We start from the raw sequence: 27,677 nt of genomic DNA on the forward strand, positions 1-27,677 counted from the left end.
ATATTAAAATATTTATGAAAATTTAAGCAAACCTTGCAAAATCGTTCAGAAATTATGAAAACTTTAAAAAATGACTACTTCGTTCGAAACGCTGGATTGCGAAGAATTCGTACGTTTACTTTAATTCTTTCACAGATTTAAAAAAGACTAGGTCTCTGAAGGGTTCAGATAAAATTTTCCTCCACTTACTTTACATCGCAACCCAACATTCCTACAATATTGCATTTGCATAAAATGGCCAGTTAAATAGACTAGTTACGGGGATAGGATAAATTCAATTTCGCGAAAAATTCTGGATGCGCTCGTCCTACTATTTTAACAAAGCGGAATATTCGCGGTGCAATATACGAGGCAGAGGTATTCAAAGGTCACGGACTTCGCATAAATATACAGGTTTCTACGGTCGTAGCTACGCTAGCAGATTCGATACGGTGACATCTTTAGCTTTTCCCTGGCATAGATTGTCGAAGACGGTCGCGTGATTCGTTCGCTGAGTCCGCGATTCTATGGAACAGCATTACGAACTTCCAAAAGCAATCGAATCCGAAAGTCTCAAAGCAGTTCCAGGGGACCGTGAATAATATGTTGTAATAAAAATGTTCTCGTTCTGAGAGTTGGTCCACTGTTTCTCGAATATTCTTATGATACATTGCCTAACTTCTTAAGGACTGAATATACGAATCTGTATATCGTAAATTTGTCGTTCAGAAAATATATTTAAATAAATATGAGGAAGAACACTTTGTTCGTGCAGTCTTACAATAACAAAATTACAAATTACGTTAATATCGTGAACATTGTCTTGCTCTTAAATTATCTGTCAATTGACCTTTTTAGCAAAGAATACAACAACATCGCTGTGAAACTTGATGGGACTGTGTTTGAATAAAAATAACTTTATTATAGAGTATAGCAAATATCCAGAACCTGTAGAACCACTTTTGCCGCGATACCTTTCGATATCTCTCACGTTGCTTCGAACCAAAAATAATTGACACATCCTCCAATAATGCCTCGAAATAACTGGAGAAACTGCGAATTCAATTACAGGTCCTGGAGAATGTTTCGAAAGGAAAGGGGTTAACGATGGCGAGCAAAAAGGTCGCCAACAGCCTTTCTCCGTGGCGTCGTAAAGTCGAGGCCACGCTGTTTGATAAACGGCGTCAAAGCATGGACCAGCTTAACAAGAACTCGTTGTCGAAACAAGATCCGGCGTATCCAACCGAAGGAAGTATTGTCGTCTATGCTATAAGAAATTCAGAATCGAACGAGATCTAACTTTTCCTCCTCTGATCGTCCTCCTCGAATGAACGAGAGGGAGAGTCTATAGCACCCTCGGCGACGATGTCAAGGAACAGCACGCGGTATTCAAGGTTTCTACGTGTAACTTCATTAAGCTCCTACCAGAACGAGCTAGAGTCGACTACGTCCCAAGGAACGAACTTAGTCTGGATGATTGTTCTTCGTTCCATGTCAAAGTTCAGGCGTTAGGCGAAGTTGGACGAGGTGTTGGCGCGTCTATTGTCTATCGCGTGTCGATAAGGTCGCTACGGTTGCAATTAAACTTTGTGCGTGAAGGGACGAAGAATTGCTGGAGCAGATTACCGGGCTGGGATTCCAGACTCCTTCGATTAAACCACTCAGAGCTTCTTCGTTCTTCTCGCAATTCTGCGAGTTCGAAAACGACTGTTTACGGTGTCACCGTGATAAAACACGGGGAAGAAGGATCTCGTAATCGAATTTCCCACGATGGAAATTGCGTGGAAACGACGCCCGTGAGGCTGACCAGTGTACGCTGTTTCCCATCGTGTCGAGAACTCTGATTAGCAAGGAGACAATGGCCGCGCACCTCGGTGAATGTCGGTCGATCGACGTGACCTTTAGGCCGACTGACATTTGAACCCTGAAGAAGAAGAGGGAGCCGCGAGTAACTGCGCTGGACGGCTCCGTGACGTACGATCGGAGAAATCGAATCGGAGTATACGTCCACGGGTCTGCAGATTGATCGACCTTTCTACGAAAGTTCTCCGCTCTCCGAGTACCGTTCTTGCCCTTCGTCCCACGAAAATCAATGTCTTCCAAGAACCGGCAAGATCTACGGGCTGTAAATGTCGTTCGTACGAATTTACAAGGTGACAGGAGAATTCATTGGATATTCGAGTTCTTAGTATGAATGGCCCGCGCTGGTTACGAGCTTGCTACACAGTGGTGCAAAAGTAATATAACGTTTACGGTACGAAAGACGAAGCGATAGGATTGATACGGTAGGAAAACGCTATATACACGTATCTATAGGATATTCCACAAAGTTGAGACAAGTAAAATGATCTGAATGTGGTCCTAGATGCAAAACTTTCTCCTGTCAAAACGATATACAATACATTATTATTAGGCGAGTTGAGAGATACTAAATCGAAAACTATCGTTCGATACCATCCTATCAGTATTTTTGTGGAATTTAAATAGGACGTTGAAACCGACTCGAACCTGAACCAATTGCCCGCGTTTAAATAAACCGGAAAATCGTGTCGATCGACGGATACGAGTAGCATGTAGGTAACCCTGCTGTACACACGACTAATCTGGTCGCGGGTCGTTCGGCGAAGAAGCAGACAGACGTCGGCGAGGGGAGGCCGTCGATCACATGATTTCCCCAGGAGCGAGATAATACAAAGTTATCACAGCCGGCCAAGCTTGCTCGTTAATCTCGTTCGTTGTGGATTCACGTCCGGAGGTTATTTCGAGCGGAAGTGCATCGCTGCTTAGTCTGCGCTCGCTAAGCTCTTACCTCTTCTCTTTCGCTTCCTGACCCTACGCGTATATACTCGGCGCAGCCAAACCCTCTACAGAATCTTCTTCCGAAAGGAGATGCATGCCACTAAATTTAGATTTACGCGTCGAGCGTCTGCTCTCTGCCTGTTAGGCAGAGGCCATGGCTCGCTTAAGCAAAACAACGATAAAGCATTCGAAAGTGGACGGCCACGAAGCTTAATGGAGACGCATCGCGCGTCGAAGGACGCGATCGGCACGCGACGCCGCGTAAATTTAGTCCGGAGGATCGAACGAGCCAGGGATTAAGTGCTATCCCTTATCCTCGCGTTCCAGTTATTTATGTGTCTTGCCTTTTTCTCCCTTTTGTCTGTTTCGCAGGAACGCGTGGGATGCCAAGTTGTAGGTTCAAGGGTGAAATTAACCCCTTGTTATCTTATATCAAACTGAAATATAACTCTGTGTATAACTTATTTGAAACTCTTTTCGATCTTGTTCTACAATTGGAACCTCTATTGTCACGTTGTCTCGTTCCCAAATTTATTCGGACAAACGAGAAGAATCTACTGCTATATCCGAGTTAAGGAACAAGGTCGTATTGATGCAACTCTTGTTTGCAATGTTTTATCAATCAATCTATATCACAGTTTTGACGAAAGATTTCTAAGATTTGGTTGGCACGACGTTTGAAGAAGTTGAAATACATTTATAACTACAGGATAATTTCTTTCTCAAGTGCGGGCATTTTTTCTATAGATCTGAATTGCGCAATAAATTTCAAGACTTTTCTTGTGTTTCGATGAAACGATATGTTGCTTTATTTACATTTTTCAATAATGTTGTACATATATCGGTCTCGCAATGGATTCATTTAATAGGAACACGTCGATATAGGTAAGTTACTGAATCACGAATAGCTTTCCAAGGTAGTTTATGCCTAACATAAATAAATTGTCGATGTTCAGGAAGAGTGAAATTTATCGATATTTTGGAACAATACAGTAGTATCATGCAAGAGTCGTTGTATAGCGTTTTGATTAATAGGTAATCGGTGTTTCATCAACGTTACAATCGCGAAACGAGCGTTCCAATTTCGTAGCGAGCGTTAGAGCACGTTCTTACGATGCCTCTAGCCTCAGCCAATTGATTCTTGTTGCAATATTTAACAATAGACTGAACGGGCTTTAATTACACGGGTGAAAATAATTTTCTCGGCGCACCGACATGTTACGCCCTCGATGTTCCTTCAACTATTAAATTCCGAAGGAAATAAAAGCCGCACTCGCACGCCTTCGCCGCCGTTCTAAATCATCGGCATATTAGATCATACGATGAGTAACGCGATTTTCCTTCCAACCACGTCCAATAGGTTGTCGCACACAAACGCGAATTAAACGCTACCAGGAATGCCGATTTATCTTCATTCTTCTGTACAAAGCATATGACGAACACGAGTCGAGTTTTCGATATTAGGTAAATATATTGATATATTATCGATATAATAGGTATAATATAACTGATCCATACAACGGATCATTCGATTATTTCGATCTGTCAGAATTCTTTGCCAAGCCTACGTTTAAAGGAAATATACTTTTGTGCACATTCTCAAACTTATTTTACAATTTACCGGTATGATTATTTTATACAACATAACAATACAATACAACATAACATAAAAGTTTTCCGGCAAGCGTTCAAATATGTTCACCAGCCTCTGAATATCCGTAATTTTGTAATTAAAACAGATCATGTCAAAAATGAGCAAGTATCTGAATACTTTCGAGAGTTTTCAAGCACGCTGGAAATTTCTAAATAATGGAGCAAACAGGAAACCATGTTCTAATCCTTTCTTACAAATTGGCTTTCTGGTTTGGCGAAACTGCGACGAGGCACGAATTAAAGTTGCACGCTATCTCGTTGTGCCGCCGTAAATCATACTCCCGTTCGCCGCGGGACAAGAACAGATGCGTTTGCCTGGTTCGTTGCGAAAGATCGGATGCCCCACGCTTCGTTGCCTTTAGACCCAGCGCAGTCCACGCGAAGACGATCCAGGATTTCAACACTTAGGTTCGACAACGACGATGAGCCAATATCTGGCGGGAAACGATCGCGAAACAAGGAAGAGACCTCGATTCCGCTTTTTCGCGTGTCGAATCTGGCGCCAATTATACGTGGCACAGTGGCTTTCACAATAATTAATCCACGAAACCGTGAAAGCCTGCGTGCTTTCCATTCGGTGATAAGTTCATTTGAAAAGCTAATCGGAACGAAGAAAAAGAAACGATCGGAATAGTTCAAACTTTGCTGTTACGCGTAACCGTGCTAATCGAGTCTCGTAACAAGGAAATTTCAAAATGTTTTCGAATACTTCCGTGAGCCTGCGTATATCACTCGAATAAATCTCCAGTGCGCCAGGATACCGATCGACGTTCCGAATGTTTGTGCTCCGTTTCGGCTAATTGCGCCTGCAAAACCGGAATACCGTTATCGTGGCCAATACGCGTGTAAGCGAGACAAGATGAAAAAGGCGGAGGAAAAATGAAGCCGTTTTACCGCACGCGAAGGACATCCACTTTGCTCGAACGATTTTCTTTCTATAGGTAGTTTACAGAGGTTTATGATTTTAAGTGAAACAGATTGAATGTTGTAACTTGTAATCGAGAGTTCTGGCTATAAAAATAAACGGCAATCGTATAAATGACGACTTGGTGAGAAAGTTACAGTACCGATAAGTGTTAGGGCTGGATGGATAGATCGATGTAATGGTCGATTGCTTACGAAGATGGTGTCAACGTTCAGCCTGTAAATCTTCAAACACAGATTTCAATAACACGGATCGTGAAAGTGAAATAAATAAAGTACTGCTTTATGTACATGTATATTTTATATGAAAGCGATGTCACGTGCATGCGTGTTTATAAGAAAACGTGAACGAACTCGTTTCTTACCGCGTGTTTACTAAACCTTCATCCAATTCAAAGATACGTGGCTCGACTAAAACCTCAAAACTCGAACAGAGATTTTCTCCAGATTCATCAAAAGCGAACAGTGTACACGAACGATCGAAATCATTGCCTTAAAACGGGCCATAAAAGATCGCTGAACGATGGCTGCATAATCTAAACAACTCGAGCAAACCATTCGGCCACGATTTACCGTAGAACGCCGCAAATCAGGTGGATCGGGACGGGGTCCGATCGTGGAACATCGTTTCCTATTGGTGTTATCGGCGTTCACGGGATAAACGCGGCAAAAACGAGGAGACGGCGGAGTGTTTCGCGACCGGACGATTCTGACTTTAGAGTTGGTCGTAAAGTTTTACGAGGCTTTTCGCCGCCGTCGCCGCCTTTGGTACCGTGCGCACCCGGCGCTCTCTTGAAATAGCGATCGTGGAAAATGAACGCGTACACCAGACGGACCCTTCCTTCCCCGCGATCCGTTCTTCCGACCGGATGTCGTGTCGTACCACTGCCCATTCATTCGTATTGTACGAATGAAGCGTTCCCCCGCGAGCCTCTATGCACGCGTCTGTGACTCCGTCACGCGTCACGCATACGTATGCGCTCGTAATAGCTTGGAAGTACATCGTGATCGTTTCTACATCGACCTGACCTTCCGTTCTATTCTGCATTCTTCTTTCCAATGCAGTTTCTAGAGTAGTATAAGGAGTTGAAAATGTACGCTACCAATCGGAACTTTGAAACCATTTTATGCTCCTACTTGTATCGAATATTCGATTAATTTCATTATTAATAATTAGGAATCGGTGCCTATAGGCAGATCTTGGACGAGAAAATGTTCTACGATGAAAATAATTCTAAGCTGACATTTTCTATTTTTTAATCTATTTTATTCCTCTACGCTAAAGTTTAAGTAATCCGAAATTCTGGCTGGAATTCAAGGTGGATTCTTATCGGGGGTCCTGGCATTCAAGCAGCGCTGCCTGCGCACAAAAAATAAAACCACTGCACGAAGAATGTCAAGTATGACCAAAAACACGCGCCGTGGTTATCTTGGAAATTCAAGGAACAAAGTTTCTTTTTCACCGCGAAACACTCGAGTTTTTGTTTATCAAACGATCGGAGGAAAAGCAGCAGAGTAATAATCGATCCTCGAAATGTACGAGCAATTGCCACCCGTCATACCAAAGTACGCAATACTTTTATCTTTTAGACGTTTTGTTATTTTATTAGTGTCTTTTATCTCTCAAGTCCTTTATACTTCTCTACCTTTCCCGTTATTGTTTGCATAAATTTTATTATCACGTCATTGTGGTTTATTTATCGCCACCAGCGTTTATTCTAAAAGTTCATATAAACATCTTAAAATCGTTCGCCAACCTCTGATTGCATCATTTTTACGATCCGGTTTACGTACACCATTTCGCCGTTTTATCGACCTACTTTTTACGTACCGCCCTTTGAATCTGACGATCGTTCGAGGTGTACTTCGTTCTCGTAAATAAGAACAGAGGGACTGGAGATGCAGTGTTTCCAATAAGAAGGTTAAGAAGAGAAGAGAGAAAGGGAGAATTTCAAAAGCGCTTCGCACTACGCTTCCGGACGATTATAACGCACAGGGGAGTTTCGAGGGTTCTTCCGGCGGGAACGGCGGAGTTTTAACGGTTAGGGGCAATAATAATAATAGCTTAATAATAACTTAACAACACGTTGACGAAATAAAGAGAAAGAGAGGAGAAAAAATATATTGGACGAGTCTCGGCCCTCGAATTTCCAAACACGAAACTTACCCACGGAAAGGTGGAGATCTCGCGAGTTTTACGCACCTTTTTATCGTTGGCGGAATTTTATTTTACCCCGTGTTTCCCAACCAACGTGAAAAATAAGGTAAAGCAAAAGAGAGTGGGAGTGTTTTACAGTTCTCGAGTTAAAAGGTGGCCGAGGGTAGAATTTTCTCTTATCCCTTTCTCTCTCTCTCTCTCTCTCTCTCTCACTCTCTCTCTATCTATCTATCTACCTGTTTGGAGGGCTCGCGAATTTAACCTACCTTCTGATCAAGTTTTATCATTAGCGGAATTTTCTTTTCTCCGAGTGTTCCAACCAACGTAGAAAATAAGGACGAATACAAGGACTTGGAAATATTTTACAGTTCTTAGATCAAAAGATAAAAGCTTAAAAAGGAGGACAGAGTTTTCTTCTGAATTTTATGCCTTCCATTTTTCCATTTAACCGCCTTACTCGTATATGAATCTAGAGCAAAAGTAATTAAGAGCGAACAGTGTCTTCGCGCGAGCATACCATTGTCGAAATAAAAAGCGTCACCGTGTCGCAGTTTTATCGCGGTAACGACCAACGAGGCAACGAATTTCAGCAGGATCGCGGAGGTAAAGAGCTCACGAGGAGAAGAGAGAAAGAAGAACGGGAAAATAGCGTATGGTTGTAGAAAGATAAAAGATATCTAAACGCCGTGGGTTCTTCTCCGCGCGAGGTGTAAAGTTTTGCTCATTCTCCGCACGATCGGGGGGACTCGTCGGAAGAGATCTCCAATGCCGATGCTTCCGGTTCGCGATCCGTTGAATCGTACCTCGTTTCCTGCTCCCCGAGCTTTTCACTTCTTAATTGGTAGATCTGCAGATTAAATAATATTCCAGTCAGAGAGCGAGAAGGGAAACAACGTTCGGAGCGCGTGCAGGAATTAGAGAGGTGTGCGATCCATGTTGTCTGCTCCAAGAAGGAAAAGGCTTCGAGTCGTTTTGTTTCCGATGATACAGAACAAAGAAGATCGTAGTGTACATTGGTATTTGAACATTTATCGTAGAAAATGTTTATGATCATACGGTGCGGTGCAACATTTCGAAATCTTTGTTAATCAGATACGACTGTCGTGATTACATTGGTAAAGTTTGAAATCAATCTAAAAATGTATATGTATAGAAATTACCAAGTATTTATCGCAAACATGTGTTTCGTAAAACATTGACACACAACATGAACATTCCTTTTAAACGTGTAATCGAAAGAGGCCCTCACGTCGAGGGTATTTTTTTAAGATAATAAATGATCGATTTTGTATTATCATAATCCGGGAATTTTATTGTCGCGCAGTATGCTTCTCGTGACGGGATGTAAATGGTCGAAAATCCCTCGTGCAATTCGAGATAGGAGATCGGGGAACCTCCAACCACGTTCGTGGACCGAAATTTAAATATCTCGATACGTCTAGATATCGCTGTAGAATCAAGGTCGTTGTCTGCTACTTTCTCAACGATAAATACGTCACGCGACGGGAGATAGATTTACAATGGCAGATAAGAGCAATCGGTCGAAGAAGCTCGCCTCGAAATCGGAAGGTCCCGTGTCACTCGACGGAGAACCGCTACAGAGGCTCGTGAAAGTATTTCAACACTCGCACATAGATACCTTTCATGTACGTGTTCTGTAACAAATATATTTTCGATTTTCAAATCTTATCGATATAATCACGACAGACGTGTTTCGTCGCAGTGTCAATGAATTGCGAAAGTTTCGTACGACGCACACGGTATATTCATAAAACTGTTACATAGTTGACAATTGGAAACTTCCCTGAATTCAGATACTTTGTGCATAGAATATAACTTGAAGGAAACGTGGAAAAATTTAATTGAAAACCATTAGAACTCGTAGTCTGGTACCAGTCCGGGAAGTTTGCTGTCGTGCCGTGTATCTCTGCGATATTATTTAGATCGTCGATAAATGTATAATCACAGCATCGTTATAAGACCGGTACTTGACAACGTGGAATTTCAGATCTCAGGTGAAATTTTTATCTCGATACTTAAAAATGACAAAGACAGTCCGCGATTTAACCGAATTAGCGGAATCGTAAACTGGCATTACCACTGCCGCGACGTTATCTGCTTAAGTAGGTAACGTCGCAAAACGACTAGGTTGACGCATAACCTCGCGGTTTTAAATGTAGGTAATGTCCCCGTAATGCGATCCAACGGCGGTCGGGATCAGCGTCTAAACGCCTAGACTTTCTCTGAATGCGTTCTCTTTTATCTGTTTCTGAAATCGCTCTCGAAAATAAACAAATTGAGAAATCCATGTCATCAAAGATAATCGTACAACGAGATCGTTTTTTATCGGACTAAAAAGATCGACTATGTTTCACACTGTGTGTATATGAATTAGAGGAATCGTAGCTAGTGTGGAGAGTTAGTGAACTCCAATTACATAAATTACTTATCCCCAAGCAAGTTCACATAAATGGAATTCTACTGTACTCTAAACTCTAAGGTCGTAAAGCACTAGACCCCTCTTTTCATAAAACACACCGTACATCTTCGAAGCTGACTAAACAATTTCGAATTAAACACGTGGCAACGATACTGAGACCCTGACCGAGGTCAGATATATATATAAGACAACAAAGACACGAAACTCGGAAAAGTATCGACGAAATCTTCTAACCGGTCGATTTAAAAATTCCTGTTCTTCCTGTTGGTAACCAGATAAATCGGGAGAATATGGTTGAAAAACGTAAAGTAAATATGTAACGAGCATACGTGTTATTATTTCGATGCGCGTTAACATAGTCGTTATTGCGGCTTTCATCGCATCCCGATGCCTTCTCCTCCATTAAAGAACGAATTCACCGAACTTCGTCTTCGCCATTCAATTTATTACTTTCCATCGACTTTCACGTAGCAGGAAACCGCTGGAACACGCACGCGTTTACACAATGAGAATTCAGTTTCTTCCCGTTGCGCAGGCAAGCCGTTATCAAACCGTTTCTGATAGCGATGCTGTGAAACGTTTCATGGCTAGAAAGAGAAAGAGAGAGGCTGAAGCGAGTCTGTTTCAAGAAATTATCGGAGCTTTACCGCGTTTCCCGCCTCATGCATAAGGAACACGAGTTTGCATCTCATCCACGTGAAAATTTGCCTGGAAAATTCGCCTCTGCACAGACGAGGCGAATTCGATTTAATTGCAATGTACGCGTAAATTCGAAAAGTCCCACCGCGAAAACGACGTCGTGCATTTTTCACCAGCGTTCGATCCTAGTGAAAACATCGTCGTGCAATTGCTCGCAAAAACGCTCGATCGCTTGTAGACATTTTTTATGAATACGATAGTCGAGTCTCGTTACAGTGCTAATGACATTTCAAAATATCTTTTATAACACGTACGATATGGACGTAAAAGTTTTCTATGATAGACGCTCAATTATCGCTGCATATGGTCGCGAGCCAAGAACACCTAGATGGAAAGTACCGTGCTTGGTTTTTCTACGAACCGATTGGCCGAGCGACATTAACTGTGCATTGTCGACCGTGCAACGAATCGCGCGCATTTCCGCGCGCCTTAATTTAATTAGAGCCACCGCTGCAATTACAAAAAGCGTTCACAGGATCGCGGAACTGGGGTTACCTCGAAACTGGAACAGGAAACGTATTCGGTCGCGCGACAAATAAATTTCGACGAAACATGCCACGTTGTGGCTGATGAGACTTGCATTTTTGTGCAGAGTTCTGCAAAAATTCGGGGCCCCAGACTTTGATGGCCAACGGTGTTACTTCGTCCTCCTTTGTTAATAGGTTTGGAATTTTTGCACAGCACAGTATCTTATAACGGTAATAACGATAACGCGTCTTCCTTATGCAAGAACAGCGTTCAACAATAAACGGCTTTGTTCCCGGTTATCTTTCGTTTTGTTGTTATTTGTACAGTATCTTTCTTTGTAGACTTTGCAGTTTCTAAACGAGGAAAAAGGATTCTCTGCATACCGCGTATAAAAGTTGACTTTGACGAAACGGTCGGTAGAAGTTTGATATATTAAATCGGTTTGATTTATTCAAATGGTCAAAGCTAGGATAGAGCTTCTCGCTCGTAAGTTTAATATTTGGAAATGTTTCCCACGGATCAGCTTGTGTAACGTTCATACTGAGTTGATCAGAAAGTCTTTACGTCAGCCTCGATATTCGATTTTTCCGTCTTCTCTTTGAAGAAGCCTGTTTATTTTACGTGGATTATATAGCAGCGGGATATATGGAACGTCCGATTTTAATCAGTGCAAATTTTCAGAGAGCCAACATCGACCGGCGTTGTTTTTCCTTTCCACGCTTCGATAATTTTAACCAGAGCAGATAAATGCGATCAAAATATAATTTTTCTTCAAAGAACGAGGATGCATTTTTTGGCCAATTTTAGAGAAAAATCTCCTTTCATAAGCAAGAATATCTATCCTCTAATGTTTACGTAATATATTCATAATAAGTAGGACGCATTTCTTATGGCCGACACTGCGCTTTATTAGCAGCCTGCCGAAGAAAGAATTTTAGTAACATGCAATTGATCGGCAACATACAGAATTTGAAAATTGTTCTCCGGTAGGACATCGAGAATGTAACTTATCGTGTTCTTTTCCTGTAGTTTTCTTATTCATAAAACACTTCTATGTACTTGTTGAGATACTTTCGTGTGTCACTGTAATTACACTCATCCCTCGAACAAATTAATCAAGTTCCGCCTCTTCGCGCAAATATCGGAAGGACTTCTAACCTTTGATAATTGAACAGGAGGGGAAAGTCACCGTCCCTGGGTTGCATTAACTATGCATAGAACGTTTGCCGGATCGTTGCACTCTGAACGGTGAATAACTACGTAAATAATACATTTTACTTCGTCGGTACGTTACGTTCGTTTCCTTTTACGGGACAGCTGGTAGTTGACTCGTGACTTTACGTTATCGTTCGAGTCCGCAGGCTTGTCCTTTCATTTTTATTATTTCAAAGCACAAAGGAATCTTACAGAACTAGAAACAAAGCTCGTCTTGTCGTTTTTCTTTCGTCGTCCCTCTTCTGTAGATCGTTACATAATTACAACGAATAATATGCTAATTCACCGATATTATTAGTCGATAAATTATTATGCAAAAGGGACGAAATATTTGTGCACGGCAGTGTAGCTGCTAAGCGTTTTTAATGTTTTAAGGATCGCGCGCTATTAACCGTTTTATATTCCGCCCATAGCGAAATAAATCTCGTCCATCGACTTTGCCCTCTCGTCGAGTTGCCACCATGACCCGTTTACGACCATGCAAACGTTGTTACTACCAATAATGTTCATATTACGTCAGGTTCATAGCGAAATGCCGGCCACTAGTTTGGTCCACTATCGATTACGCACAGTTCACAGTTACTCAAGCATTGCTCGCTAATTATTCGATAACGTTATGCTCGGTCCACATCATAGGATATCTACATAACTCGCTGGTTAAATTACGTCGAGTTCACAGCTTACGCAAACATTGTTCTCCATTGCTGACGATAGCTATACTTTTCTTTGTTGCTTTTTCTTTGAAGCGCGGCTCGGACATTAAGCGCTATTCACACTGGCACGCGAAAGTATTCTAATATTAACCATAGAAAACTTTCGCGCCAATGTATTGTATACATAAAATTTCATTAGCACTGTAACTGTAAACACGACTGTCATAATCATATTGGTACATTTCGAATAACATATGAATAATATTTGAATATACTACTACACGCTGCGTATGTATCCGAGGAAAGAGATTTTCTAGATGAAATATCGTTGCTACTCCGATCACGAGGCTTCGCGCGTCAATTTTCCAGGCGTGTTGCCGTTCAAGGTGAATCTTATTAATCACCTGCAGCATGGATATCTGGCGATACAAAGGAGACTCGGTTCGACGTTGGTCGAAGCATCGTATTTCGTGCACAGAAATCCAAGATTTTCTTTACGTGGTGTGGCTACTACGTAATAGGAGATTTCACATCCTGCTTTCGTAGACGTGTCCACGTTCCACCACTCGATACTCTAGATCGAGTCTTGTTATGAATAAAAATAAAACATGAAATTCTTTCCAGTTTAGTCAATCGAGTCGTGAAATTCCTTTTGAATCTTAATAAACAGTGTCAGTCGTGTAATCGATTCCGCGAAAACTCGTTGCGTCTTCCGCTCAGCGATCGTTCCTCGCGTAAGGTAATTCGTTACAACGATTCAGTAATTTCTTGCTAACGATAAAGATCGTTTCCAATTTAACGATCTACCAGTAACGATGTATACGAACGGGGAAAAGAAAAACGAGACGAGAAAAACGACGAGGCTAATGAAGTGCTTCAGAAAGCTAGGACAATTGGCGTGAAGAATCGACGACGAAAACAAGGAATTTCACACGTGACCGATTGATACGCGAGTAATTGCCGCGCGGTCTCGATTACAAATCCTCGTTATGCCGGCGCCCTAATTGGCGGTGTAATAGAGATATCGAGCCGGAAACTGGAACGAAACTGAGCGACGCGAAAGAACAAACCGAGCCACCAGCTTTTTCACGTGTTCGTGCTCGCTTAAGAAGAGACACGCGTACACACGAGAGTTAGCGGGCCGCGTATAAAACGCATATTAAAGCCGTGCCTGTTGCGTTCCAATTGAGCTCTGACAATTGGTCACGCGCGAATTACGTTATCACGGTATTATGCTACAAGGTGTCTCTCGTGCTGCGTCATTTTTTCTCGCTGCTCCGATCGTAACCAATTTCGATCAACCGAAACGATTGATAGCTTTAGATGTCTCTGGATTGCGAATGTTTCTGCAAATTCATATCTTTACGAACAGTAAAGTCATCCAAGCAGACGTTTGTTTCATCCGCTAAATATCATTATGCTTACTGTACTTCGAGTGTTTTACATTTATTATTAGAGCACGGATGTTTATACATTTATGGAAACGTGCAGAAATATATCAAATTTAAGAGGCTATTAATAACATTTATTCGGCCAATTTAATAAAACACCACCCTCGTAAAATGATCTTTAATAACACATAACTGAAACTCTAACTTACAATTATAATTTTCGAGCAAATTTTCAGAGCGTGAAACATTTAATCCTGAAATATTTTTAGGAACAGAGTTCATCTCTGTCGAAACAGTGCAAATTCTCCACGCTCAGATCGTAGACGTAGCGTTATCATGCCACATAAAATTAAAAAACGTATTAAAAATCTGCATTTCCTTTGCATATCATTGTTGCACGCTCGATAAAACTCCGGATATATAGTGTCCACAGAAAGTATTTGCGCACCATTGTATCTATTATATCATTTGCATAGCAATTCATTAAGTTCCAATGTATTAAATTTCTTATCATGTTAGTAGCTCTTACAGAGGCCAACCGTAAAACCCGATAAAAAGACGATTCATTGAAAACTAAAGGTACGTGCAAATACTTTTTGTAGCCACTGTACACCGACCTAATGCAAATAGTGGAAAAGTGCCGGTTACCGTACAGATATTACTTTAGCGCGTGAAAACTGTCTACTGTGTAACCGATTTTTATTCGTCGTAATTCAGACAGCGGATACGTTTGATGTCCAAACGAGGAAACCGTGGACCCGTAGCACGCGGTTAAATTGCCGTTAACCAACTTATCGAATAATATAATTAGTGACAATTAACGCACGTTCAATTCGTTTTGGCAATCAGCCACAGAACGAACGGAATGGTATCCGGTTACCGTTAGAATTAGATTATATCCTCTCCTCGATTTCGCAAGCGCGCGTACTTTCACGTGTCAGACCTTTTTCTCCTTTAAATCGCGCGCACGCCTGCCGCGTGTTCACCCGCGTCGAAACACCTTCCGCCACACCGCAGCGGTGAAACGTTGCCAGCGAATTACGTACGCTGATAAAGACCGCTCCAAATACAGTTTTCGACGAACGTAGGAGAAAATTAAAAGCAACTTTCTTTTCGACGCGCTATTCTGGTCGGCGCTGACTTGAAGAATATTTGAAGTTAATTTAAGAATAACATTTTTTCATTAACCGTCCGGTTCTTTTCCAATCTGTCTGATGCAGAACGAATGTTGCACCGCGATAGATATTATTACAAAGCAAGTTTTAAATATTTAGTTTTAATATTCGATATAATTGGACTAGCTTTTTGTAAACAAAGTATACTCAAAGAAAAAGAAGATAACCGAAGAGATAAAAACGCGAGGAGAAAACGAAGAACAGCCCAGTTAATTTAGAATTTTACGTAAAATGTTTAGCGATAGTAGCTTTCGTGCGTTTCTTTTTACAATTTAAAACCTTCAGGTTTTAACCTTCTTAACTTAAACATATCGTGAATGATCTAGTTGTAGAAATACAATTGTCGGACTTTGGGCTATTATATATGTCTGACTTTCTTCGAGCAAGTCATACATGTTTAATGAGATAATTTCTAAAAAATATCTATTACATACTTACGTCAAAATAGATAACTGTAATTCAGTAAATGGCAACAAAAATTACAAGAGTCTAGTCGACGTATTAAAAATGTTCGCACAATGATCGATGATTAAGTCGGATCATTAACAAGGATCGATGTGTCGGACATGGATGCGACGTCACGACGCCGTCCGTCTGGCTAAATATAGCTTGAAACCAACGAGTCAGCAACGATCACGAGTTTCGTCGCACGCTCCTCAGACACGCCTCCGCTTGTGTCGTTCTCTAAACGCGGCGGTTAAAAGGTTCATGAAGAAAAAACCAAATGTTTCCGACCGATAACGCGGCTGTCTCGCGAACGCTGTTCCCTTTTTCCCATTAATTCCATCGATTCTGTCGAAATACAACCGTAAAAACAGATTGTATCGAAATATACACAAAGGAGTGGACGGCCACTCTCGCGCCGCGACTATCGCGATAATCGCGGCTACAGATCCTTGACGAGGAACGACACTTAAAAATCAAACGTCGAGCATTATCTCGTGTTTGCGTTGGATCGCGAGCGACGTTCCTATAGCCTCGTTAGCGGCAAAGGGAAAGGGAATGACACACGTCGAGAATTCCTACGTAGACATACGTGACGTACAGTGGCTTGCAAAAGTATTTGAACTATGTATAAAAATCTTGTATAAATATATTGTGTATTTATGTCGTAGGAAGATTCTTGAAATGTCATTAACACTGTAGTGACTCACAGCTATCGATGATATATTGGTAAAGCTTGAAACAAAGCCGAAAACATGTATAGAAGTTATAAGATACTTACTACAAACGTACGTTTAGTGAAAACTTAAATTAAAAAATGAATAGCCTTATCTTAATCGTATAAGAAAGCCATTTGAATATCTAGGACTATTTAATACAATGGATAATCGATCGTCTAAATATATTTGCCATCTCTGCGAAATATATGCTTTTAAGTACTCGTAGCTTTTATGCACATTTTGAAATTTGTTTTAAACTTTGATATTTGAAAACGTCACGCCAAAGAAATGTCAGAATGTTTTGTATAAGATACGGGTGTCTGCGTGTATTCGAATACTTTCGTCAGCTACTGTACGCTACATCTTCGATTTAATTGCGTGCCTGCTCGTGGAATTTGTAATTATAGCGTAATTCAAATCTTCAAAGAAGAATATTAAAAATGGAATTGCGACAGGAGCAATTAAATAAAACAAACAAAACGATCGACTTGAATGACGCAGTATGAACAGCGAAATGCGACGGTTTTTACTCGGTCTAGCCGGCTTGCGGTTTCGCGCGTTATCGCGTCCACTCGCGATCCAATCGAAACCGAACCAGCCGACTTTCCCGTGGTTGTATTCGATGTGATGACATCCCTTGATCGCGGATTTATCCAAAACGGGGTATTCGCCTGATTCCACGTATTTTACGACCCGTCCATTATCGATCCGTCGATCGTTGACGCCTAACGGGACATGAAAATAATTCAGCCTATCGGCACTTGGAACGCGCGTGAACGTGTTCGACATCGAAGCAAACGATCATCCATTCCTCTTTCAGCGAACGACTCTTCTTTGTAATACATTCTTTCGACATCATTCTACTGTTACTGTCTCTTCAACGATCTCGAGGATTCAAAGCTTTTCCCATACAACGTCAAAAATCTCACAGATAAAAAAAATTCCAAATCTGCAAACTTGCTATATAGTTACAACGAATACGTATCCGGATGGACTGCAGTTCTAACAAACTCGATACGTCAAAGCAATCAAATACGTATACAGAGAGTCTTGTGAGCGTACGCATTATAGCGTTGAGATGTTTAATTCGCCAGAACGCCAGTTAGAATACGTATCCACCGTGACCATATCCTTAAGAATTCGGTTCTAGGCTTACCTGGTCGATGCTGAGACGTGACCCTCTATGGTGATTTCGACAGGCCCACTAATCCGACGAAGCACACTGACACTCGGAGCCCCTTGTTGGTACACGGGCAGGTTTCTCAACCTGGAGGGAAAATCGAGACGGAAAAACTGGGCCGAACAACAGGCCGGGATCGAGTGGCGCGCGCCACTCGCCGGAGAAACAGAGGTAAAACGGTGTGTGTCGAGGCGTGCAGGCCACTCTATCGTGTTGTGTGCGTGCGTATATACGTGTGGACGGAGAAGCAAGAAAAATCCACGCGATCGTGCGTCGCGGCCGGTGCCGAGCCGACTGACTGACTGACTGACTGACTCCGCCAGTCAGCACGTACAGTCACCGCACTTGCATCAACACACACCGGCTGGCATCCACTTCCCCCGCAGCCTCTCGTTTCCAGCTCCATTCCAGCTCCTCTCAGAACCGTGCCTTCTCTCGTGCATCTCGGCCGAGGCCCTGGTTCGTTGCCTGCATCTTCGTGGCCCGCACTCCAGCTGCGTGCTTTCTTCGGTTCGCCACGCTTCTTCGCCCCCTTCGGAGATCCTATTTACTTCGTGAAAGCGTGGAATTCGATCAAGAATTCGAGAAATTTGTATTCTGATTTTTGTCTCTAATTGTCTTTGATTTTCCGCTTTTATTTGATTTTGTTTGAACGATGGATTTTTGAGAGAGAATTTTAAGATTGAGAATCTAATGGTGTAGATCTGTGCTATTTTCCATGCAACAGTATCCTGTACTATATGTATTGGATATATATTGAAATATCTGATCCAATTCAAATTGTCCAAATCTTGATTTACTACACCACTATGATTTTTAGCCCGCCAACTGGAGCGTACATTTGGGTAAAAGCATTTATCGCTGTTAGCATGGTATCGTGTGGTAAGGACATTAATTGAAGAATCGATAATGGTAATACGTTCGTAAATAGAGTTGTCGAGAGATTAAATTTTTTCGATATCGATAAAAGTTTTCTATGCGAACTGCTTATCGTGCAACGAACGCGCGAATTTAAAATATGCTACATGACGTTGTAATATTTAGAAATTAATCGTCGTGACTCTGGCCGTACTAGCTTGCATTATTTATAAATGCCTGAATGAAATTAATTGTTTCAACTTCGTTTATCATAATGAGCACAACTGGAAAACAAGGCCGCAACGAACATATTGCGGCACACGATACACGCAAGAAGCTGAATACCAAAGATTCCTGGAATCACTGCTATAGAGCGATAAAGCGTTTACACCTGGATCGATTAGCATCCTTCATTAAAATTAATGGAGAATCGATACTAATCCTCCCACGATCGAGCATCCGTGTTCGATGCATATGAACGTAGTAATTAAGCGAAATATCTGCATCCGACCGAGGTGTATCGGTGCGTTGGCTTTGGTTTTAGGGACAGGTATGCATTACGTGTTGTGCAAACACCGATGTATGTAATATACTTACACACCGACTAATATTGCCCTGAAAAATACCTGCCGCAGCATTGACTAAATACAGCATAGACCTGACATTATATGAGATTTCGTGTCTCATGTTCTGAAATACCGACCTCGTGAAAATTCAGAGTTTGTTATGCCCTCTACGATTTACTACGTCGCATGTAGGAATCTGTATATTTGTTTCAATCGTCGGAAGCGATAAAAGTGGAAAATTATATTCTGTAATACCGACGATTCACAGGTTTTATTACGCCATCTACAATTTATAACATAGCGCGAGTGTAATTAGTTCGCTTGAATCTGCTCATTTAAATAAAACTTTAAACAAAACTAATTATTGCATGATTAAATAAACTTCTGCCGATTCAGTTCATTTAACTAAACGTAAACTACTATTATACGAACGAGATAACCTTAGTTTTAGTATATTTGTAAAGATCGATGTACTTAGTCGATATATTTATCGACAGAAACAAGATTTCTTTTGCGCTTTCTATTGGGCGTAATTTGTCTTTGAATAATACATTTTTCCCTTAGAAATGGCAATATATCAATGCGATTTTTATTTTAGATTTGTAATGTTTATAAATACGTACTATGGTATTCTCAATTAATGAATATTAGAGTCCTGATTTTTGGTTATTACATATATGTAGATCTATCTAATCATATATGTATATATATGTATATACGATGTGCTCAACAGTAAAAGACTTCAAAAGAGAATTAATATTCAAAAAATTCACAATTATTCAATGTCTATCAATGAATAATATTATTACATTATATTATGAGAGATTAGGAATTGTTTCAAGATCAAATGAATTTTATGATAATATTGACTTAAGTTTATAATGATACGAAGATGATTTCTAATACGAAGCCAACATACAGATTGGAATATACTATTTATTATACTATTTCTAAACAATCTGTTATATAATAATGCATTTAATAATATAAATTCAAATTATAAAAAATATATCTATTATAACAAACGTCGATATGTATCGATTTCATAAATCACATGCCAATCAATATTTTCTATATACATAATTAATACGTAATAAATACAAATATATCACCGCTTTTATGATTATTTTATCAACTATGCATATTATAGGACAAAATTTTCAAAAGGGCATTAATATTTTCTGAAAGTAAATAATCTTCCGAGATCACCTTTGATATATCGATAATTGATTCGGTGTCGCCATTTAGTTTTTTGAACGCGTTCCTCGCGCCTACAAGTTCCGTTAAAACATTTTTGAAAAGTAACTGAAAAAAGTGTCTTTCAAATATTTTGTGCGTTTTATATGTTATGGTTTAAAGGATTATGGTCTGCTTACCTCAATTCCACTATAATTTGCAATGCCAACGCATCCTACAAACCCTTTTCCGTGAGTATAATATCCTAACTTCCTTCTCCGTAATCCGAAACAGTAAACTACATGTTCTTTTTTACACGCATTGAGCAATTTATCGATTTGATCGTCTAATCCGTCTAAAATTACACGATCGTCATCTTTTTTTCATTCGAAAGAAAAATTTGATATTTACCTTCGAGTTCGACCTTTTCTATGTCAGGAGCGATAATTACGAATTTGAGCTTTTTCAATTCGACGTGTTTACGAACTTCTTTCAAACCGGAATAGTAACGACGCTTGTACTTAGATTTGTTTGGATTTTTCTCGTGAAATCTTTTTTGGAGTCTCGTGATTTCTTGTATGAATTTTTCAAGGTTGTCATTCAAGGCCACTGTTAACATATTAGTGCAGTATCTGTAAGGTATTTGAATTTTTAAAATCAATTAAGAATAATTTAATATCAATAATCGATAATGTTTTGTATAAGGTTATAATCATGGAAAGGAAATAGGATAGAAAAGAGGATAGGTTCTGATAAACATTTTGATAATGTAATGTGTTTATATCGTTTATTGCATCTATAAATAAGAATTAATGAGTCAGGTGTACAAATATGTATATTACAATGTCATATGATAGCATATAAGTATTGTATCAAATATTTTGCTGTTTATGAATATAAGCGCTTACTTACAGTACTTACTCTCTAAAGTTACGAGAAAATTTTATAAGGCTTTTATCATCTATGTCTGTGCTATTTTGACCTTCTTCCTTCAGGTCGTCTGCAATATGAAGAGAGAGCGTCTGTTTGACAATATCATTCTCTATTATGTCACTGACAAGATCAGAAAAATTTGTTCTGCTATTTCTTCCAACCAATCTGTTTGTCAATCGTCTTCCTTGAATTCCAAGATTATTTATTTTCCCAATCACATCTGGTCTGTGAGATAATGTATTATCTGAAATATTTATTTCATTTACATTTCTGTGATCTTTATCATACAGCGTCATTGTCCACATATTTCTAACATAATCTATATTTGTTTCTGGATCGGCTGTAATTTTTAAAGCATCAAAATTCATGGCATCAACATCTCTATAGATAGCTTCCATTTTTTTACGTTCGAACGCTTCTCTTTTCTCAATGTTAATTTGTGCTTTCATATTACGGTTTAACAAAATTAATTTCTTTAGTTTCGAGGGCTTCTTGTTTTTAGAAATACATATTCTCACTCTCCTTAGATCTGAACATTTGTTTTTGCCCAATGTGTTTGGCATCGTAAACCCAAAACTACCCATGTATAAATTAATCCTTAGTTTAGGAACTTCTTTTCCAATTTTACTTGCGTGTATAGTATTCTATAAATAGAATTGTGAAAATTATTTAACGCTTATCATTATAGAATAACCACTTAATCATAATATTAATAACAGTTACCTGTAAAGCTTCCTGAAGGTTAATACAAATTTTATCTGATTTCTTATACCTTTTTAAGGATTTTGACCTCTTTGATTCCATACTTGTCTGCACGGGTAATACAATCTGCACACTGTTGGGTCTTGACAAACAATGATCTCTTGGTACAACAAAATTTTTACTCTTGACAAGCGCACTACCAAGTTCTGGATACTCAGAATGATCTAAACTTGCTGCTCTATCGTCATCAGCAATATTTATGAAATCTTTTTTTCGAGAAGAATGTTTGACTTCATTCTTCTGACAAAGTTCTGGCCATGGATTACGAGAATTAGCATTTCCATTTATACTGAAAAATATACGTATAATATATACATAGAAGTGTATGATTCAACTTTCCAAATATTTGCGAAATCCATTATAAAAATTACATGCAATACTCACTGAAATGACCACATGAAATTATTAATCTGTGATTTCTGCATCCTATCTTATTTGCGTTCAATCGTCGTAACTTCCATTTATGTAGAAAATAGAGTTCATAAAATTGCTACAGATGCCTGTCACTAATCGTGAACTACGCAAAACTGCGTCATTCACTAGGAATATATAAACAAAACTATATGCTGCATTCTATTTATTCTTAAAGATCCTAGATTTAAAATTCTAAATTTAGAAATCTAATTATAATAGTATACCTAGTACTATCCAGTGGAAGTAAGCAGTTTCTTATTCACTTTTGTTAGAAACGAATCAATTCCATTGAGTTACAAATTACAACTAACTAAAATAGCGGGTAAATATTTTTTGAAGGATAGATCTAATGGAAAGTTAGGTATAATAAAGGTTGGTAGACATGATGACCTAATTTCTCAATGAAATAATCTCAGCGCTTCTCCGTCAGAGGGTACTGCTGTCGTATACGATTGTTCCATTAAATTTTTATGAAAATTGCAAGTAGGAATTTTTTACAAAAAATGAAACATATAGATACTCTTATCAAACATTTAAAATAATTTATTATTTATAAAATATCTCGTGTACATACATCAAGGTTTATTCTACGATAATTCAATCGCTCGACAAGTTAAACCACACTTTCGTATTTTAGGTTTTGTAAAGGATCCAATCCTCCGCAAGAATTCCTCGGCTAAAAAATGGCTTCATTAACTCGCACCCAATTAAAAATGCGCTGCACGTACAGTTAGTTGTAGGAAATTTTATGCATCGCCATCTGCAATTCGGAATACCAACGAAAGAGTCAAATCGCACCCATCTACGAGCCTAATGGAATCGTTTTATCCTTCACATTCCACATTATATCAATTCCTTCTCGCACTCCATATTCCAATATTTCTTTTTCAATACATTTTAACACATTTACGTTTCAAGTAACATTTTTCGTACAGCCCCATTTATGAGCAAGCATTTACACATGGTACGCAATTCTCGTTCGTTTACTAACCCTTGTGGGATGCATATTTTATTCACCATATACAACGCCATCCTCCTAACATTTCCTCGATATTTAATCTCCTATAAAATCTCATGAGCTGAAACGTAACCAAGTCGATGAACCCGTCGACCGAAAGTCGTTGCATTATCTAACAGTAGTAAAAACGCCTCGCAATTACCCCCGTTGGATCGAGCTATTCGTTGGTGGTTTATCGCCGTTCATAAAATCGCTCGTCAGAACATCGCGCCACTGGCGCGTGGAAATGAACATGTCGGGGGCGGGCGACTTTCTTGAAAAAGTATTTCCTTTTATTTTTTCTTATTTCGCTGGTGGGAACGTCGCGTCGGTGGTGCTCGTGCGCCGTTCACCAAGGACCTGCGCACGTGCACCGGCCTGGCGGAGCGATGGAAATCAATAATTTCCAGGGTATAAAAGGTCCTGTTTCCGTAACGTGGCCACCTCTTTGAGTTCCGGTGATCGGTGTGTCGCGCACCTCGGCTTCGAACGTGTTTAGTGGATTCTTCTTCGTTTACGATTTATCAGTTTCATCGAAGAGGTATACAAGCAGGTAGTTGATTAAGTGATTTAGCGTATAAGGCACACGCACCGGCATCGGGTATGCCGGTGTTTAGTAATAAGTTTTCACTCCTGTGGTCACACGGACGATCTCGGGATAATCCTATCGAATCGCTTTATCGAGGCGTCGTACGGTAATATACATACATACGTACATATATATATATATACATATATATGTATGGTTGGAATTAACGAAATTGTCTAATTTTCCTTATCTTTTTCCATGTTGTCGATTTTTCTTGTCGTTTTCGTCAGGAGATAAATGTAAGAAGAACTGTCGGAGGCCTCGAAGAGCGCAACATCATCGTGGCTTCCTCGAATACCGATAAATAGATTCGAAAGATAAATGTAAAAACATTGGCGTGTGGGAAACGATTAAACGATTTGATCCGTTCGATCGAACGATTCTGATTCTGCATGGGGATGGTTTTCCACGGTAGAAAGTGCGGTTGCACGTGGCAGGCACGTAATCGAACGAGCGTGCAGGAAAAATACGCGACGAGTCATTAGCGTTGAAATACTTTCACCTCTTAAATGATGGTTGGCGATCGGTATTCGTTGGTCGTCGCGATAACATTTCACACCCGAAACCGTCCGCTTGACTACGATTAATTTAATTAAGAACTTCGAAATCAGAAAGATGAACTTCTTACGAGATTTGCATACATCCACGAGACTGATGGCTTAAGGATTATACACTTCTCTTCTCGCTCTCTTTATAATTTTGTCCAAATACTATATATTTGGTTTTTCTTTTCACTTTAATTTCATATTTTCCACACGGACATACCGTGTGGCATGGTGTAGGCCTCCTGGGGATCCCCGCCATGTAAAAAAACGGGAACGCGTTCCGGCACAGTACCCCTTGGGTGACGAGGAAAGCTGTGCCATTTTTATGTTCGTTTGACACCCAGCTTTCCTTGTTTTCCACCCTTCTTTGTCTATTTCTAAGAACAAGATTATTTCCTCTTTTTTTTTATTTTTCTACCGGTTTACGCTAATATACGAGACACGTTGCTCGACGCTTTCATTCTCGATTCGTAAATTGACCGACCGAGGCGGGAGCACCAGCTCGAACAGCGTAAGTACACAAAGTGGTTAAAGTATTGTTTCAAGGCTGAAAAACTTTGAGTTGCTCTCGTCTCGAACGAAGTAAACTGCTTTCATACTGTGCCACCTCGCTTCAAGTTCCCTTCAGCTTTCCCTATTCTCTACTTACCCAACCCTTCGTTACCAGGGACATCGTTTTCTTTAGAATTAATTCTTCGCACGACCGGATGTCCTACCTTGATTTATCCAAGCAAAGAAACTTTTAATGCAACGTATGTACTCTCTCCCGTCTCTATCGTGAAGGAAGATAGCAACTGCAAAAAGAGCTTGGAGCCAGTTTTTTGCAATTTTCTAACGTTGTCCCGTTATTATCTCGCGTCTGTATACGAATTAAAAACGTTAGGTTTTATAGTTACGAGATGCGGTGTAATATCGACGATCGAATCTATAAAAGTTTATATCGATTTTCCCCTTTAACAGATATTGTCCTCCTCCGCAGTTGAGCGGTGTACACCTTCGCAGTTCATAAAATCTACGTATCTGATAATCAGAATCGAAGACACGCGTACGAACAATCGTTTTCTTCGCTGATTAAAGAACGAACGCGTATCGATTTTATGCAATTGGTTAACAATAATCTTACCCTAATGGGAGAAATTTCTACCTGTTAATCATTAACTCGTTGCCAGTCCATTTCTTCGCCTCCAGCTGAACATTCTGACGCGTGTTTCATTTCTTCCGTGATAACGATCGGATTCGTTGGAAAGTTTGATTAAAAGTGCAGCCTTACGGCCACGGGAATGATTCATTGTTCGTGGAACGGGTGCATCGCGTTGCTCCTCGAACAGGTGATACCGGAAAAACCAACACTGGCGAAACGTTTCATTGTTCGAGCAATTGCTAATTGTTCTGTGACAATAGAAGTCTACGAACCTTGTCGCTTTTTATTTCAAAGGGAGTTTTCCAATGAAAAGAAACATCGTCGGTTTAGAAAGGAAGCGTGCGAGAGTAGAGTTGTGTCTGGTTAACGTTAAGTTGTTCCTTCGCTATTGAGGCATACAGTACCACGTTTATTTCTCTACGTGTAACGCTGCTGACGCAACTGTTGCGTTTCCTGTTTTCGTGTTTCGACAAACAGAGAAGCAAATCGATAAACTGTGCGTTAAAATAGATATTAATTCGATACGATGGTCGGAAGGGAATTTTATTACAATTTTTCGCAACATGGATGATCGACTTGTAAATAAATGATCAATCTTTGAAAATGAGCTATTAGGGATACAAAAATTTAATCAACGCATTTAAACGTACATCTAAACCACAAATAATAAAATGATATTATTTAAAGAAACACCGCAACAAAATTTGCATATATTTCGCTTAACTCAAATTTTTCGATACATTTCTGATAAAAAGAGCATACAACTTGGAAAGAGGAAAAGATGTTAAGTGAAATCAAGCGTTTCCCTTCGATCTTTCTTTTCCAAGCTCACACTCGACGAAGAGAGGATCGATCGAACTGGCTGTTCTCTCGTAATACAATCCCTTGGCACTTGCACTTTGGATATTGGATTCTCGATTGTTTGGTCACCTCTGTTTACTGGTACTTTCCTCAAAAATGGATTCTCTTCTCCAGTTACTAAGAATCGAGGGAAATTCGAGTCGTCGTCGTGATAAATAGGCTGGAATTTCAATTTTATTAATAGCGGTATTATCCCCGGCGGCAACTCGTCTCGCGATTTATGCGATCGTTTGGTTGAACTTGGGTAATCTAGAATCGAGAGAATTAAGGAAGACATTGGGTCACGGTGTGATCCGGCGATTCTTGGCTTGATTCAATCTAGCCATAAAATTTCATTCGTGTAGCCAATTTGTAAGGTTCTAGCTAGGCGTGAGAAGGCGAAACCGCAGCAGTGCGCATTAGTCCGCGCAAAAAAACCTATTGATTATTATAAAACGACCAGGCAATATCTCCGGCTGCCTACTTGCCTACTTACAGCATGCCGACGATGGCTGTTGTGTTTCGAGACGAGTTGAACGGAAAAAACAACAATGAAACACCACCCTTCGAAGATTGGCTTCGAAGATTGGAGTTTCGCGTGCTCTAGGTAGCACCGTCATCGTGTCATCGCCCTATTTCGTTAACAGGCTTCTTGGTAATCGTCGTCGCTCATCGCGATTACCGTACACGTTAAGTCATACTGCCGATCGCTTTACCGCGAGATTTTCGTTTAAAGTGAAAGTGGAATGACGTACACGCAAGCATTGTAACGAGAATCCATTGGAAAAGTCGACGAGGAGAATCATTACGATATTTTTCATAGGAATATTAAACGTAGCTACGTTAGAACACGAAGACGTTCTTTCGTTCTTTGAGCCGCAGTTAGAAAAATCTTTATTGGGTGTGTGGGAATGAGAGAAGAACTTCTTAGTTTTATAAGCTACCGATGTTCCGCTTCT

The 27,677-nt window shown here is 40.0% G+C and overlaps 2 protein-coding genes across 4 annotated transcripts in view; both read right to left on the reverse strand.

The window, feature by feature from the left end:
- The window catches only part of LOC117157194 (uncharacterized), a 64,397-nt gene extending 46,169 nt beyond the window's left edge, over positions 1-18,228 (reverse strand). For both annotated transcript variants that reach the window (XM_033335028.2, XM_033335024.2), the window contains exon 1: positions 17,874-18,228. The gene's annotated coding sequence lies outside the window, so the exon portion shown is untranslated. The remainder of the gene's footprint in view (positions 1-17,873) is intronic.
- Positions 18,229-20,239: 2,011 nt separating this feature from the next.
- LOC117157237 (uncharacterized) lies at positions 20,240-22,951 on the reverse strand. 2 transcript variants are annotated; one of them, XM_076624545.1, is made up of 7 exons: positions 22,831-22,951; positions 22,577-22,731; positions 22,154-22,481; positions 21,419-22,074; positions 20,909-21,129; positions 20,698-20,852; positions 20,240-20,592 (listed from the first exon to the last, which is right to left on the reverse strand). In XM_076624545.1, the coding sequence occupies exons 2-7, from the start codon at positions 22,615-22,617 to the stop codon at positions 20,566-20,568; spliced, it is 1,428 nt and encodes a 475-aa protein (XP_076480660.1). In that variant the 5' UTR covers positions 22,618-22,731; positions 22,831-22,951; the 3' UTR covers positions 20,240-20,565. The 2 variants fall into 2 exon arrangements, with proteins under 2 accessions (XP_076480660.1, XP_033191018.1); XM_033335127.2 differs by having other exon boundaries at positions 20,240-20,626.
- Between the last annotated feature and the right edge of the window lie 4,726 nt (positions 22,952-27,677).

The sequence above is a fragment of the Bombus vancouverensis genome, chromosome 15 (assembly GCF_051014615.1).
Source record: "Bombus vancouverensis nearcticus chromosome 15, iyBomVanc1_principal, whole genome shotgun sequence".
Lineage (NCBI taxonomy): Eukaryota > Metazoa > Arthropoda > Insecta > Hymenoptera > Apidae > Bombus > Bombus vancouverensis.

Coding starts and splice junctions, on each gene's coding strand:
- LOC117157237 (XM_033335127.2), bottom strand. CDS start 22,617: ATGCAGAAATCACAGATTAATAATTTCATGTGGTCATTTCA. Junction 20,853..20,908: donor AGAAAAGGTCGAACTCGAAG/GTAAATATCAAA, acceptor GTGTAATTTTAG/ACGGATTAGACGATCAAATC. Junction 20,627..20,697: donor CAAATTATAGTGGAATTGAG/GTAAGCAGACCA, acceptor CACTTTTTTCAG/TTACTTTTCAAAAATGTTTT.